The 16,674-nt window shown below is 39.1% G+C and overlaps 1 protein-coding gene across 3 annotated transcripts in view; it reads right to left on the bottom strand.

Annotated features, from left to right (window-relative positions):
• ZNF33B (zinc finger protein 33B) overlaps positions 1–16,674 on the bottom strand; it is a 37,570-nt gene that overhangs the window by 14,009 nt on the left and 6,887 nt on the right. For all 3 annotated transcript variants that reach the window (XM_062214175.1, XM_062214173.1, XM_062214174.1), the window contains exons 3-5: positions 7,999–8,212; positions 5,814–5,958; positions 5,463–5,558 (exon numbers count right to left, since the gene is read on the bottom strand). In XM_062214175.1, coding sequence (XP_062070159.1) covers positions 5,463–5,558; positions 5,814–5,958; positions 7,999–8,013 — 256 coding nt within the window. In that variant the 5' untranslated portion in view covers positions 8,014–8,212. The remainder of the gene's footprint in view (positions 1–5,462; positions 5,559–5,813; positions 5,959–7,998; positions 8,213–16,674) is intronic.

Below are 16,674 nucleotides of genomic sequence, written 5' to 3'. Positions count from 1 at the left end.
AATGACACAGCAAGAAGGTGCCATCTGCAAGCCAGAAAGATAGGCCTCACCAGAAACCAACCCTGTGGCACCTTGATCTTGCAGTCTAAGCCTACAGAATTGTAAGAAAAGAAACTTACATTGTTTAAGCAACCCAGTCTTCATATTTTATTTTGCATCTCAAGCAGAATTTTTTTATAAAAAGCTCAAAAGGAAATTAGATGTAACTGAAATTTTAATAAACAGTACTGAATTAGGACATGAAACGAGATGAAAAGGCAACATAAGAAAATGAAGAAAAAAGAAAATTAAATGTAAAGAAATGTTCTTGTAGTTCCAATTAAAATTATCATGTTTAACACACACATACATTTATACTTTCTAAAAATAAATAAATAAAACAAGTCTAATATTAAAAACTATTAAGGAAACTCTCCACAAATGAAATAGGACCTGATCCACATATTCAAAGGAGCCACTATGAATTTAGGATAGAACAGACTTGTCTACTACAACAGCTAAGTAAAACTACAAGGCCTTAAAATTAAATACAAATTCATGTAGACATCAGAAGCCACGTGCAGGGGTCCAAGCACTTGGACCATCCTCTACTGCTTTCCCAGGCCATAGCAGAGAGCTGAATCAGTAGTGAAAAGCTGAGACTCAAACCAACGCCCATATGGGGTGCTGGTACTGTGAGCGGCAGCTTTACCAGCTACACAGCAACTTTATCACAGTGCTGGTCCCTGGAGTCCTATGTATCTTTTGTTCAATTTCACTCAGTAGTCCAGTTCACTTAACAGCAGAAATACATTATGAGGAATACATCCCTAGGTGATTTTATATGGAACACCATAGTATTCTTATAAAATCAAGAGGTTTAGTAAATATACATTTAGTGTGTATATATATATATATATATATATATATAGTATATATATTTAGGTTTAGTAAAGAGACATTTAAGGTATCTGCCAGTGTAATACAGTATGCTGTTTAACAGTAGTTTCTTTTCTATAAGTCTAAGAAGTACATTCTAAAATAATAATAGAAAGTATAACATAGCAAATACACAAACCAGTAAACATTTGTAATTATCATTATCAAATGTCATATACTGGGGCTGACATCCCACATGGGTGCTTCCTCTACTTCTGATCCAGCTCCCTGATAACAGAACAGCCTGGGAAAACCAGTGGAAGATGGCCCAAGTACTTGATGGCCTGTCAGCCTCGTGGGAGACCCAGAAGTTGTTCGTGGCTCTTGGCTTTGGGCTAGCCCCGGCTTAGCCAATGCGGCCATCTGGAGAGAGAACCAGTGGATGGAATATATATATATATCTCTCTCTCTCCCTCTCTTTCTGTGACTCTTTCAAATAATATTTTTAAAAAAAAATCTTGTTTAAAACATGTTATATACTGTACTTAATTATATATGCTATACTTTTATATAACTGGTAGCCAGGTTTGCTTACATCAGCACACTACAAACAAGTAAGGAATGTGTTTTTGCTATGATTTTAGAATGACTACAATGTCTCTAGGCAGTAGGAATTTTTTAGCTGTTATAATGCTTTATTAAATGTTTTTAAAATGTATACTTTTTATTTGAAAGGCAAAGATACAGAGAAACAGAAACAGATTTTCCAACCACTGGTTTACTCCCCAAATACCTGCAACAGCCAGGGATCGGTCAGTCCATAGCCAGAATCTAGAACTCAATCAGCGTCTCCAACATGGGTGCCAGGGACCCAACTACTTGAGCCATCACTGTTACCTCCCATTGTATGCATTAGCAAGAAGCCAGAACCAAAGTACAGTTGGAGCTGGGACTCAAACACAGGCACTTCAAAACAGAACAAAGGTATACCAAGCGATGTCTTAACTGCTTGGCCAAATGTCCACCCCATCATTACCATATGTGTTGTATACACAATCCATCATTCACCAAAACATCATTATGTAGCACATGACTATTTAACTTTTTATGGAATGACTGTAAATGGTGCTGTTTTTAATTTAGACTTTCATACGTTCACTGTTAGTAGAGAGAAATATGATTTATACCTGTGTTCACCTTATATCCTGAAACTTTGTGGAAATCACTCATTAGTTGTAAAGATTTAACATTCCTTAAAATTTTCCATATACACAATGATATTATCTGTAATTATGAACCATTTTGTTTCTTCTCTGTGTATCTGTATGTCTTCTATTCCCTTTTGTTGTCTTACTGTGCTAGATAGAAGTTACAGTACTATAGGAAATAGTGGTGGTAGTGAACATCCTTGCAATGTCCCCAATTTACAGGAAAAGCATTTGGACTTGCACCATTAAAGATTATATTTGCTGGGGGCCAGCACTGCAGTGCAGCGGGTTAAAGCCCTGTCTTAAAGCACCAGCATCCCATATGGGTGACAGTTCTAGTCCCGGCTGCTCCACTTCTGATCCAGCTCTCTGCTATGGCCTGGGAAAGCAGTAGAAGATGGCCCAACTCCTTGGGCCCCTGCACCCACATGGGAGACCCAAAGGATGCTCCTGGCTCTTGGCTCCTGGCTTCAGATTGGTGAAGTTCCAGCCGTTGCGACCAACTGGGGAATGAATCAGCGGATAGAAGTCTCTCTCTCTCTCTCTCTCTCTCTCTCTCTCTCTCTCTCCTTCTCTCTCTGCCTAACTCTGACTTTCAAATAAACAAATCTTAAAAAAAAAAAAAACCTGTATATATGAAATACATGAAATTTGTTCCCTTTATATAAATTTTAACAGGTACATTTGCAACTTCGTAATAGTCTATTAGCATCAATATTTTTTCACTTCAAGTGGAATGTAGAAATCTTAGTTCCATTTAAGTGACTTCACTCTCCTCACTATTAAAATTTAACTGCCAGGCCAATACTGTGGTACAGTGGGTTAGGCTGACACCTACAATGCTAGCATCCTATATCTGAGTGCCAGTTCAAGTCCCAGCTGTTCCACTTCCAATCCCGCTCCCTGATAATGTGCTGGGGAAAGCAGCAGAGGATGGCCAAAATGCATGGACCCTGGCCACCCAGGTGGAAGACCCAGATGGAGCTCTGGGCTCCTGGTTTCAGTCTGGCCCTGCCCAAGCCGTTGTGACCATTTGGAGAGTGAACCAGGAAATGGAAGATCTCTCTGTGTCTAACCTCTTTCTCTGTCACTCTGTCAAACAAATAAATCTTTTAAAAAGTAAAATATAATTGTCTTAGGTATATCCTCGACATATACAGAGTCAAATCATGTATTATAAATTTTGCTCTATCAAATACTAGTATTATTTTAGGAAGTCAAGAAGGATGCTTGTTATATTTACTCCTATTTTTTTCTAACTTCCAACATTCTGTCTTCTCTGAAGTTCCATGCCCCCCTGCATTATTTCCCTTAGAAATTCCTCTTGCCATATTTTAAAGGCAACACTTTTAGTTTTCTTTTGTCTGAGAATACCTTTAGTTCACCTTCTTTAGTCATATATTTTCGCAAAATATAAAATTTTAATTTAATAGTTCCTTTCTTTCAGCACTTGGAAAAATATACTACTTCCTCTGGGCCATAATGGTTTCAGATGAGAAAGATGCTGGCATTCACCCTGGGCACTATGTTGCTCCACAGTGAGTCCTTTCAGAACTGTCTGCCTTTAACTTGCAAAAGTTCAATTTCTTCTGGTTTACCTTACCTGGTGTCACTATACAAGAAGCTTTCAGACATTATTTCTTCAATTACTTTAAATATTTCAATCTTCTTTTTCTAGTACTCTGATGTTACAAATGTCAGTATTTTTGTCATTGCCCTACATTCAAAACTCTTCTCGTACCTCATGCCTTCCAGTTTCTTTAACCCACCACATCACTTATGAGGAGAACGTCAACAGTCCTTTAATAGGCTCTCTATGCTCACACCCATCCTCACGTCTTCTCTACAGAGCCACATGAGATCTTACACAAATATAAATCAGATGCTACTCGTTTACTGATTTAAGAAAAAAAAAAAATTAAGTCATGTAGTAATGGTTAGGACCCTCCCATCTTCTGGAATATAGTTGGCTATCTGACATCATCTCCTGCCACTAATTCCTATCAAAGAATTCCCTTCAGCCACTGTGACTTTTGTGTTCTTTCTCAAAATCACCACGCACATTTCTGCCCATGGACTTAGCAGCTGCTGTTACCCATACTGACAAGAGAAAGAATCCTAACAGCTCACACAATCACTTCATTCAAAGTTCTCACCTAATTGTTTTCCTAGATGATTCTTTGTAAATTACCACACTTGATAAACCTGTGATTTCTTTGATACTCTTTACATCACAAGACATTAAATATGCAAAGTATCTGTTTTTATGTTTAGTGGTATTTGTATAAACTCATTTAGAGACATTATTTTCTCTAAAATTATACCCTCAGGTCTTAGAAAATGACTGCACAGGGGCTGGTGTGTGGTTTGGCAGGTAAAGCCATCACTTGCAATGCCAGCATCCCATAAGCACCAGTTCATGTCCCAGTATGTCCACTTCTAATTCAGCTCCATGCTAATGCCCTGGGAAGACAGTGGAAGATGTTTGGGCCCCTGCCACCCATGCAGAAGATGTGGAAGAAGCTCCTGGCTTCAGACTGGCCTAGCACTGGCCATTGCAGCAATCTGGAGAGTGAACCAGTAGATGAAAGATACCTCTCTCAGGGCCAGCACTGTGGCACAGCGGGTTAACACCCTGGCCTGAAGCACTGGCATCCCATATGGACACCAGTTCTAGTCCTGGCTGCTCCTCTGCTATGGCCTGAGAAAGCAGTACAAGATGTCCCAAGTCCTTGGGCCCCTGCACCCGCGTGGGAGACCTGGAAGAAGTTCCTGGCTCCTGGCTTCGGTTTGGCACAGCTCCGGCTGTTGTGGCCATCTGGGGAGTGAACCATCAGATGGAAGACCTCTCTCTCTCTGCCTCTCCTCTCTCTGTGTAACTCTGATCTTCAAATAAATAAATAAATCTTTAAAAAAAAAGATACCTCTCTCTAACTTGGACTTTCAAATAAATAAAACTTAAAAAAAAAGTAAGAAAGAAAATAATTGCATATAGTAAGGACTCAAAATTATTTTTGGGATTAAGAAATGAATATATGAAAGAATGTCTGGCAACAAAAAGAATATAGCAATGTAGCACAATGGACCTAAGTTTCTGGGCAACAGAAACTGCTTGAAGAAATGTGACGTAATCAAGAAAAACAATAGTAAATTTCAGAGGGCAAAGAATGGACTAATCAGATATAAAAATGACAGTCAAAAATTAATTAAAAATAGCAAATATTTTGTGAGAGGCATATCTAGTTTCACTGAAGAATCAGTATTCTCCATCACTGCAAGGGTTACTACCTATAAAGAGACATTTTTGAAAAATGTTTCAAAGTTGCCAAGCTCTCAATGAACTACAAGGAATACTAAATGCCCAGATGTTCATCTGTACAGCAAACATTAACTCACCTGGGAAACTCTGGTTGGAGAATTCTTCCTCCAGTATCCATGGCTCTTCATCCTGCTCCAGCCTGAAGATCACCTCTGGTTTGGTAACACAAAACCCTGTTAACCAGAAATAATTTAGGACTTGGATCAGAGAGTCTAGATTTCACAGTCTCTGAAGGGAAAGGAAAACTCTGGAGCTGCTCAGTGAAGAGGTCATGGGAACACAAATATCTTCTGGCTACCTATACATAATCAATAGAAACGGATTCTTGGATCCCAACTCTAAATATCATTAAATTGTACAGGGTGTCCTTATGCTTCATAACTGAAGAGATCATCAAATGTCCTGGAATTATAGCCAACAGGCCTTACCTACTGAGACGAGGTGGCTATAGTTCTCCAGCATCACATCTCTATATAGAGACCTCTGACTGGAGTCCAGGTGCTGCCACTCCTCCTGGGTGAATCCTACAGTCACGTCCTTAAATGATACTGCTCCCTGGAATTTCTCTTCCATCTGAAAAGTTCCAAATTAGATGACATGGAAAAGCTGCATGGGATTAACTCATGATTATTGTTTACACATTACCTAAATGGTTTACAGAATATTTATTTTGCTTTATACTGTGGGGAGGAAAAGGAAATCATAACAGGAATGTTCTACCATTGTATCATAGATTCATGCAAAAAGAATTGGCAAGTTCCCAGAATGTACCTATAACAATTATAGGAAATGCTAAGATTAATAAATATCTTCTTGCATTTAAGGACCATATAATCTGTAAGAAAATATAATATATGCAGAAACATGTTACAAGTGCTAAACTGAAAGTGCACACAAAATAGATTAATGTTATAGCTAAGGAGCAAAATTACTACTGTTTTGAGTTTCACTAGGGAAGTACAGGCATCGATTGTAGAACAGTAGCATGTTCTCCATAAGCACAGGCCATGGCACAAGCAGACAAGGTGTTTTTAACACACTCAAGAAATCCAATTCAAATTCTAATATGACCAGAGAGGCATGGATTTTTGACAGCATGTTCAAGATGACTGGAATTGCAGATGATGACCATGGTTCTTGTTCCTGCTCTCTGGCACAGTGTCTCTGAAGTAAAAGCCAATGTTAGGAAAGGCAGTGTTAGAAAGGCAAACGGCACAGGAGATGAGGATATGCCTGAGAAAAAGAACCATGGGAGTTATTCAGGGAATTGATGGTTGAGTAACTTTTGAAAGTTAAAAATAAAAATATATAAACTAGCTCTGAACATAATCCCATTTAAATTCAAGACACTTTTGTGGGCAATAGTACAAGTCATTGAGTCCATCCACAAGGCACTGGGGCAATCAGTCCTTTTTACATTAACTGAAGAAAAATGGACATCCTTTACAGACGTTTTTTTAAGACTGGAAACAGAGGTCAGAAGGAGCCAAATCGAGACTGTAAGGTGGATGCCTAATGATCTGCTGCTGACATTGACAAAACTGCCCTTGTTTCAACAGGGAAATGGAGCAAGAGCATTGTCGTGATGGAGAAGTACTCTTCGGATGAACTTTCTATTAGTTTTTCCGTCAAAGCTTTGGCTTTCTCCAAATACACTAAGCGGCAGATGTTATTGTTCTTTTGTCCTCCAGAAAGTCAACGAGCAAAATGCCCCAAGCATCACAAAAATTGTTGCTGTGACCTTGTTCTTGACTAGTCTGTTCTGGCTTTCACTGGACCTCATCCACCTCTTGGTAGCCATTGCTTTGATTGTGCTTTGACTATGGATCATACTGGTAAGGCCATGTTTCGCGTCCTAATGCAATTCAGACTCTTGACTTCACTTGCTTAAAGTTTCCACAGAAAGCTCTGCCCTTGTCGTCAGCTGATCTGGGTGCAGAAGCCTGAGCACCCACCAAGTTTGCTTAACTTTAGTTTTTCAATCAGAATTGTGTAAGCTGAACCAACTGAGATATGTATGGTGTTGGCTATTGTTTCTGCTGTTAATTGTCAATCCTCTTCAATCAGGACACAAACAAGATTGATTTTTCCCTTGCAAATTGATATGAATGAACAGTCAGTCACTGTAGCTTCATCTTCAACATCATCTCTCCCTCCTTTTTAAAACAAGTTACCCACGTGTAAACCGATTTCTTTTGAGCATTGTCCCCATAAACTACTTGTGAAGTACCAATGATTGTGCATTTTTCCATCCAAGCTATACCATAAAATTTAAAGTTTGTTCTTGCTTCAATTTTGGCACAGTTAAGGATACTGTAATAGGGACTCATTTCAAACTGATGTCTTATCTTTCCATGTGCCTCAAACTATTTTCTGTTCAAACCTATTATAACAAGCTTATTTTGTTGCAAATGAATTATTGAAATGCATGCATAGTTTATTTATAATATTCATTCTCCATGAACTTTTGGAAGACCCTGTGTATTGCCTCTTGCCTTATCTTTTGTGCAACTGGGCAGAGCTGGCACACAGGCATGCCCTGCCTTCATTAGCCCTATCTCATACCTGCTCCATAAATAGAGTATGATAACATCCCCTCTTGTGCTGACTCACCAAAGCAAAGTCCATGAGTCAGGGCCTGCCTGGAGGTGTGGGTCAGTTCATCTCTGGGACCTCCTTGAGTCCTTATGTCCTTTCATCTTCAGCTTTTCAGCAATTCAAATTATAATATGACCAGAGAGGCATGGATTTTTGACAGCATGTTCAAGATGACTGGAATTGCAGATGATGACCATGGTTCTTGTTCCTGCTCTCTGGCACAGTGTCTCTGAAGTAAAAGCCAGTGTTAGGATGCTGAAATCTTCACTTATAATGTCATCTCCAATATATCTGATATATATATCTGATAATTTACTATGTTCAAGAATATAACACAAGAGATCTACAGAAGGAAATTGTAAGGCATAGGTTATGAATTGTAACTTAATTCTCATTCAGATTTTACAAATTTAGAAAGACAGCCTACTTTATTTCATAAGAACTTTTCTCATTCCTACAGCAAAATAGTTTAGGCATGGTTTTTAATCAAGATAAGTCTCAAAAATACCAAATTTGAAACATATTACTGGAAATCTAGAATGAAAATAAGGATTTAACAGGCATTATTAATTTGACCTTGTTGATTTACAAGAGTGAATCACAGGCTGACAAGAACTGATGAAAGAAAATAAAAGTAGAATCTGAGGGAAAATCACTATTTAACTGGCTTATAGAGAATGAACAAGTCATGACGACCATGAATTTTTCTTAAGGACAGAAAGAAGAGTAAAAATGCTTTATAACCCAATAGATGATCATATCTATAGATCTCTTGGCAAACTAGGAATAAAAAGAAATTTCCTCAATAACTCATAAAATTTCTGTAAATACCTCTATCAAATATCATATTTAGGGGCTGGCACTGTGGCACAGTGGGTAAAGCCACCGCCTGCAGTGCCGACATCCCAAAAGGTCACTGGTTTGAGACCTGGCTACTCCACTTCCAATCCAGCTCTCTGCTATGGCCTGGGAAAACAGCAGATGGCCCAGGTCCCTTGCACCCATGTGGGAAAGCTGGAAGAAGTTCTTGCTGGCTTTGAATTGGCCTTTCTCCAGCCATTGCAGCCATTTGGGGAGTGAACAAGCAAATAAAATATCTCTCTCTCACTCTCTCTCTCTCTCTCTCCCTCTCTCTTTCAGCAGATTAAAAAAATCACTCCCTCCCTCCCTCCCTCCCTCCCTCTCTCTCTCTCTCTCTCTCTCTGCATCTGCCTCTGCCACTCTGTAACTCTTTCAAATAAATAAATAAATCTTTTCTTAAAAATCACATTTAATGTTGAAATATGGAATGTATTCAACTTAAAAACCAGGACTAATATAAGAATGCTTACTGTTTCCAATTTTATTCAACATTTTCTAAAGTCCTTAGAGTAATAAATAAAACAATTATATACATGGAAAATCTAAATAAAAGCACTGTTTTATAAACTGGTTATGAGTTCACGAAAACAAATGTTAGGTATTTTATTAATACAATCAGAAAAGTAAAATATTTGAAAGACATAATTAACAACAGTAGGAAGAATATAAAAATCTCTATAAAGAGAATTATAAAATACAATGAAGGAAACTTAAAAAGCACCAAAAGAATGGAATAACATTAACAGACTGCCAGATGGGAAGGCTCAGTACCATAAAAATATCAATTCTCCCATGATGTCATACATACAGAAGCATGGCAATCTCAAAACCCCAGCTGATACTCTGAGGAATATCAGACAGGCCAATTCATAGGAGGAAATGCAAAGGCCTATGAATACAACAAGCAATTTTAAAGAAATCAAAGTCAGCAGAAATACTATCTTATTTCAGATACCATAATGAAGATAGAATAACACAGGCTTAAATGACACAGGCTTAATGACACAGAACAGTGACCTCAAAAATAGGCCCAAGTATAGTCACTTGATTCACGATAAGGGTGACAGATCATTTCAATAAATGGTTCTAGTTTAATGATAATGAATATTCACGGATCTCTTATGTGTAAAGAGAAATCCTCATTAGTGTGGGTCTAAAGTTTAGAAGCCAAAGTAATAAAGTGATAGGAAATTTTTCTTCATGATATCAGGATAAGCAAAGACTTTTAAACAGCACACAAATTAATCATATTATATTAAAATTAGCCCATCTTTCTTAATAGAAAGAATAAAAATGTAACCCAGAGCAGGGAAAGATATTCAGAAACATACACTAAAGAACTTTTATCCCTAGCATAGAAAGAAATTTAATCCTAACACAGAAATTAATTACCCCATTTATCCCAAGTATTTAAAGTTCTATAAATTAATCAGGGAAAAAAGGCAGGTCATACCAAGAGCAAAATCAACAGCAAATATTTCAGTAGAAACCTCAGAAAAATGTGACCTGGCAATTTTCAAGAGAAAAAAATCAAAATGAAATCCCATTTTCAAAAGCTACCAAAAAAAAAAAAAATCTAAATCTTGGAAGAAATTCTTCTAAAACAAATATATTTTCCAAATAAAAGTTGAAAAGACAAACATACACACACAACAGGAAATACTATAGTTGTTCATGCGGAAAGCAAATGACACTCAACTGAAGCACAAGACTTCAGGGAACAGTGAAAAGAATTAAGGGAAATTTAAGGAAAATACAGAAATATCTGCTGGAAACCACGGCACACACAAAAGTAATGCTTATTACAACATTAGCAAAAAGCACAAAATGCGGATCAATGAAGTAAAACTTTTAAGATTCTAGTATTCTGTGAAGTGGTAAATAGTAATTTAAGGCACATGTACTAAGAATGAATTTTGTGATATCCAAAGTGAACACTAAAAAATACAAAATAAGAAATGGGCATTTGGCAAAGTGGTTTTTGTGCTACCTGGGACGACTGCATCCCACGCCAAAGGGCTTGGGTTCAAGAACCAGCTCCACTCTGAATTCTAGTTTCCTGCTAATGTACACCCTAATAGGCAGCAAAGTACTCTGGTTCAGGTACTCAGAATCCTGCCACCCACATGGGAGACCAGGATTGAGTACATAGCTCCTGGACATTTGAGGAGTAGACAACCAGGCAGGAAGTCTCTCTCTGTGTCTCTCAAATAAAATACTTTATAAAATACAAAGTGGTGGGGCCGGTGCTGTGGCTGTAGTAGGCTAAGCCTCCATCATATTAAAAACTGATAGATTGTTTCAAAATCCCTTTTCCTTTTTTTAAGTTTATTTCTTTTTTTAAGATTTATTTTTATTTTTTATTTGAAAGTCAGAGTTACACAGAAAGAGGAGAGGCAGAGAGAGTTTTTGCATCTGCTGGTTCACTCCCCAAATGGCCACATCAGCTGGAGCTGGGTCAATCTGAAGCCAGGGGCCAGGAGCTTCTTCTAGGTCTCCCACACAGGAGCAGAGGCCCAAAGACTTGAGCCATCTTCTACTCCTTTCCCTGGCCATAGCAGAGTGCTGGACTGGAAGTGGAGCAGCCAGGACTCAAGCTGACACTCATATGGGATGCCAGCGCTGCAGATGGCAGCCTTACCCACTACGCCACAGTGCCAGCCCCAATTTATTTATTTGAAAGGCAGAGTTACAGAGTAATGGAGCAAAGGCAAAAAGGCTTAGATCCATATTGACCTCTCACCGACATTCAGTAAGCAGGCCCCCACGTCTCTGCCCTCCTAACACAGTCCCACCATGCCTGGACTGCTGGACACAGCACTATCTGAAGAGTCCAGCCATCGGCCTGAGCTCTCCCTGCTCCTCCCAAGCTCTCTTCCCACAGCTCAGCAGCTCAGCCCCAGACTCCAGCCTCAGCCTCAGCCCAAACCCCTCCCAGCTCACACTGTGATCTCACAGAACCTTTAGAATGAGCCCAAGCTCTCCCTCCATCTCAGCAGCTCAGCTTTAGCTCAGACCTCCAAGCCCCTACCCATCATTCTGTATGACATAAACCACTGTTCTGTAAGGGAAGATGCTCTCCCTCTGCTAGGTGCTCGCTGGCAACTCTCTGCCATGTGTTCACCTGGGATTGAGGCTAGTCTTCAGTCTTCTGAATAAATCTGGTCTGCCTTGGGCTTCATATTGCACTTCTCCTTTCCTGACAGAGAGGCAGAGAGAGAGAGAGAGATCTGCCATCCATTGGTTCAATCCCCAAATGGCCACAACAGCCTGGGCCGATCCAAAGCCAGGAGCCGAGCCAGAAGCTTCTTCTAGGTCCCTCATGCCGGTGCAGGCACCCAAGCACTTGGACCATCTTCCACTACTTTCACAAGTACATTAGCAGGGAGCTGGATTGGAAGTGGAGCAGCCAGGACTCGAACCCGTGCCCTTGACATGCCAGCATTGCAAGCGGCAGCTTTACCCACTACGCAACAGCAACTGGCCCCTCTCACCTTTTCTTTTTTCATCAGAAAAACAAATCATATGCATCTCTATATGGGATGCCTAACAATGTCAAAATGAAATTTGAGTTGACCTGAATGCCCTACACAGTTCTAAAAATTTCTCCTTATAAGCAGTTGTCTCATTCTTAGGATCCTCAGCATCTAGCATATAATAAACACCCATAAAAGGTTTCTTAAACTTTGAAAACAGTATTACATATATGAAAAATAAGGAAACATGGATAATACTGATCACGTACTGAGTCATTTTTAGCTTAATTATGTCCTTTTGACGTCTTTCAATATACAATGCAATTTTGGTTTGTGCTTGTCACTGTTTCTTAATGATTTTTTAAACTTTTATTTATGTGCAACATAAAGCAAAAACAATGTACAAGTGTATAAATTGCTCAATGAACTTTCACACAGTGAATATACCCACATAATCAGCAAGCATCCAGATCAAGAAACAAAAACACTACTGGAAACCATGAGGCTCCCTCATGTCTTACCTTACCTCACATGATAACCACAATGACATACACCTACACACCCTGAGATGGCTAAAACAAAAAAGGCAAAACACCAAGTGGAAATGTTGTCAAGAATAAAAAGAAACTGAAACTTTCATATCTTGCCAGTGGGAGTATAAATAAATATATACACTTGAAAAAATATCTAGAGATTTCTACTTAAAGTTAAATGTAGGAATTCCACTCTGAAGTATACGTTCAATACATGTTTTCATTAAGATAAAAGTATGTAAAAATTTTTGCAGTAATTTTATTTATAATAGCCAAAAGCTGGACATAGTATGGAATGTAGAAGTAAATTGTATATATAGCATACCACCATACAATAATAAAAAGAGGGTCCAGCGCTGTGGTGTAGTGGGTAAAGCCGCTGCCTACAGTGCCAGCATCCCATACAGGTGCAGGTTCAAGTCCCGGCTGCTCTACTTCCAATCCAGTTCTCTGCTTTGGCCTGGAAAGCAGCGGAAGATGGCCCAAATCCTTGAGCCCCTGCATCTGTGTGGGAGACCCAGAAGAACTCCTGGCTTTTGGCTTCGGATCGGCGCAGCTCTGGCTGTTGCAGCCATTTGGGGAGTGAACCAGTGGATGGATGCTCTCGACCCTCTCTACCTCTGCCTCTGCCTCTCTGTAACTCTGCCTTCCAAATAAATAAATAAATCTTTTTAAAAAAAGACAACCTAAAAGAAATGGATAAATCCCTATAAACAAATAACTTATCAAACTTGAATCATGAAGACACAGAAAACCTGAACAAACCAATAATCAACAATGAGATTGAATTGTTAACAGTCTCCCAACAAAGAAAATCAGACCAGATGCTACCAGATGTTTAAGGAAGAACTTATACAAATTCTTCTCCAACAATTCCAAACATTTAAAAGGGAGAGAATCCCTTTAATAATCATTCTTTGTTTGTTTTTTGACAGGCAGAGTGGATAGTGGGAGAGAGAGACAGAGAGAAAGGTCTTCCTTTTTGCTGTTGGTTCACCCTCCAATGGCCGCTGCGGCCGGCGCATCTCGCTGATCCGAAGCCAAGAGCCAGGTGCTTCTCCTGGTCTCCCATACAGGTGCAGGGCCCAAGCACTTGGGCCATCCTCCACTGCCTTCCCGGGCCATAGCAGAGAGCTGGCCTGGAAGAGGGGCAACCGGGATAGAATCCGGCACCCCAACCGGGACTAGAACCCGGTGTGCCGGCGCCGCAAGGCGGAGGATTAGCCTGTTAAGCCACGGCGTCGGCCAATAATCATTCTTTAAAACCAGCATTATCTTATCCCCAAACCAGACAAGGACATAACAAAGAAACTACCAACCAATATCCTTAATGAACACAGGTGCAAAAATTTTTGACAAAATACTAGCAAATCAAATCCAACAATATATCAAAATGATGATTCACCACAATAAAATGGGATTTATCCCAAGTATGCAGATGGTTCAGTATAAGCAAACCAATAAATGTAATGTACACATCAATAGAAGAAAGGATAAAAAAAATCATATATTAACTCAATAGTTAAAAGAGAAAGGATGCGGTCAAATATTCTCACTCATGATTAAAAAAAAAACCTTGAACAAAGATACCTCAATACAGCAACTATATCTGATAAACCCACAGCCAACATCATACTGAATGAGGAAAAGTTGGAAGCATTTCCACTAAGTTCTGGAACCAAACAAGGATGTCCAGCCTTGCCACTCTTAATATAGTTCTTGAAACTTTAGCCGAGCCATTAGCCAAGAGAAAGAAATAAAAGAGAAGCAAACAGGAAAGCAGGAAGTGAAATTATGCCTGTTTGTAGGTGACAAGATTCAATACATAAAGGAACCAAAAGACTTCACCAAGAGACTAATAGGACTGATAAGTGAATTCAGCAATGTCTCAGGAACAAAATCAATACAGAAAAAGCCATAGCATTTTTTTTTAAGATTATTTTTATTTGAAAGGCAGAGTTGCAGAGAAAGGAGAGATGGGGGTGGGATATATCTTCCATCCACTGGTTCACTCCCCAAAATGGCAGCAATGGTCAGGTCTGTGCTAGACCGAAACCAGGAGCCTAGAGCTTCTACATGGGTGCAAGGGCCAAAGGACTTGGATCATCTTCTGCTGATTTCTCAGGTGCATTAGCAGGGAGCTGGATCAGAAGTGGAACAGCCACATGGAATGCCAGAGTCACAAGCAGCAGCTTTACCTGCTATGTCACAACGCCAGCCCCTGTAGCACTTCTACACCTCAATAATGATCTTGCTAAAAAAGAACTTATAAGAGCAAGCCCATTCACAATAGCTACAAAACCAAATTTAACCAAGGATGTGAAGACTCCTATACTGAAAAACTAAACACTGATAAAAGAAATTGAAAACAACAACAACAGATCTCCTGTGTACTTCCATTAATTGGAAGAATTAATATTATCAAAATATTCCTACTACCTAAGTTTTTAGATTCCGTACAATCTCCATTAAAATATCACTGACATTCTTCACAGAATTAGAAAAAAACAATCCTAAAATTCATAGGAAACACAAAAGAGACCAAGTAATCAAAGCAATCTTACACTAAAAAAAAAGGCTCAGCATCACTGATTTCAAGACAGCACTATACTGACATAAAAAACACATAAACTGGTGGGACAGAATAGAAATCCTAAAAATAAAGCCAAGCAACTAATATAAACTGATTTTTTTTTAAAAAATTATTTATTTGAAAGGCAGAGTTACAGAGAGAGAGACACACACACAGAGAGTGAGATCGTCCATCCACTGGTTCACTCCACAAATGGCCACAACAGCCGGAGCTAAACTGAACAGAAGCCAGAAGCCAAGAGCTTGTGCAGGGGCACAAGCACTTGGGCCATCTCCCACTGTTTTCTTTCCCAAGAACACTAGCAGGGATCTGGATCAGAAGTGGAGCAGCCAGGACTCAAACCTGCACCCATATGGGATGCCAGCACTACAGGAGGCAGCTTTATCAACTACACCACAGTGCCAGCCTCTACCAACTGATCTTTGACAAAAGGACAGTATATTCAGTAAATGATGTTGGGGAAATGTGATTACCACATGCAGAAATTTGAAATAATACACCTATCTTATACCTATACAAAAGCCAATTCAAGATGGATCAAAGATCATAGTTTCTGAAACTATGAAACCACAAGAGGAAATCCTTCAAGAAACTGGCATGAGGAGGATATTTTGTATAAGACCCCCAAAGCACTGGAAATAAAAGCAAAAATAGACAAATGGGATTATATCAAACCAAGAAACAAAAGAAAGCAGAGCAAAAGAAGCAACCAGAAAAGAAATAAACTGACAGAATGAGAGAAAACATCTGTAAATGAGGCATCCAATAAAATATTAATATCCAGAATATATAAGGAGTGCAAGAAAATCAAACAACTGAGTAAGAAATAGACAAAGGATCTGAATAAAAATTACTCAAAAGTATGGCCTTGTCTAAATAATGTCAGAGTCTGTGAACTCAAGAGGTTTCCATAGCCTTGGCAGCTCATGATAAGAGCCTCGGGTGCTCACTGATGTCATAAATAAGAGCGTGAATTGTTAAATCAACAACAGGAGTCACTGGGCACTTGCTCCCCATGTAGGAACTCAGTCCTTAAGTGTTGTACTATGTGAATTAATGGTACAACTAGTCTTCAAACAGTACTTTATACTTTGTGTGTCTGTGTGGGTGCAAACTGTTGAAATCTTCACATAGGATAGAGTTGATCTTCTGTATTAAAGATAATTAAAAATGAATCTTAATGAAGAATGGGATGGGGGGCATAGGAGGTGGGATGGTTTGGGGGTGG

This window comes from Lepus europaeus, chromosome 17, assembly GCF_033115175.1.
Source record: "Lepus europaeus isolate LE1 chromosome 17, mLepTim1.pri, whole genome shotgun sequence".
NCBI lineage: Eukaryota > Metazoa > Chordata > Mammalia > Lagomorpha > Leporidae > Lepus > Lepus europaeus.
Note: the sequence above shows the minus strand (reverse complement) of the source record. Positions and strands in the feature narration are given on the sequence as shown.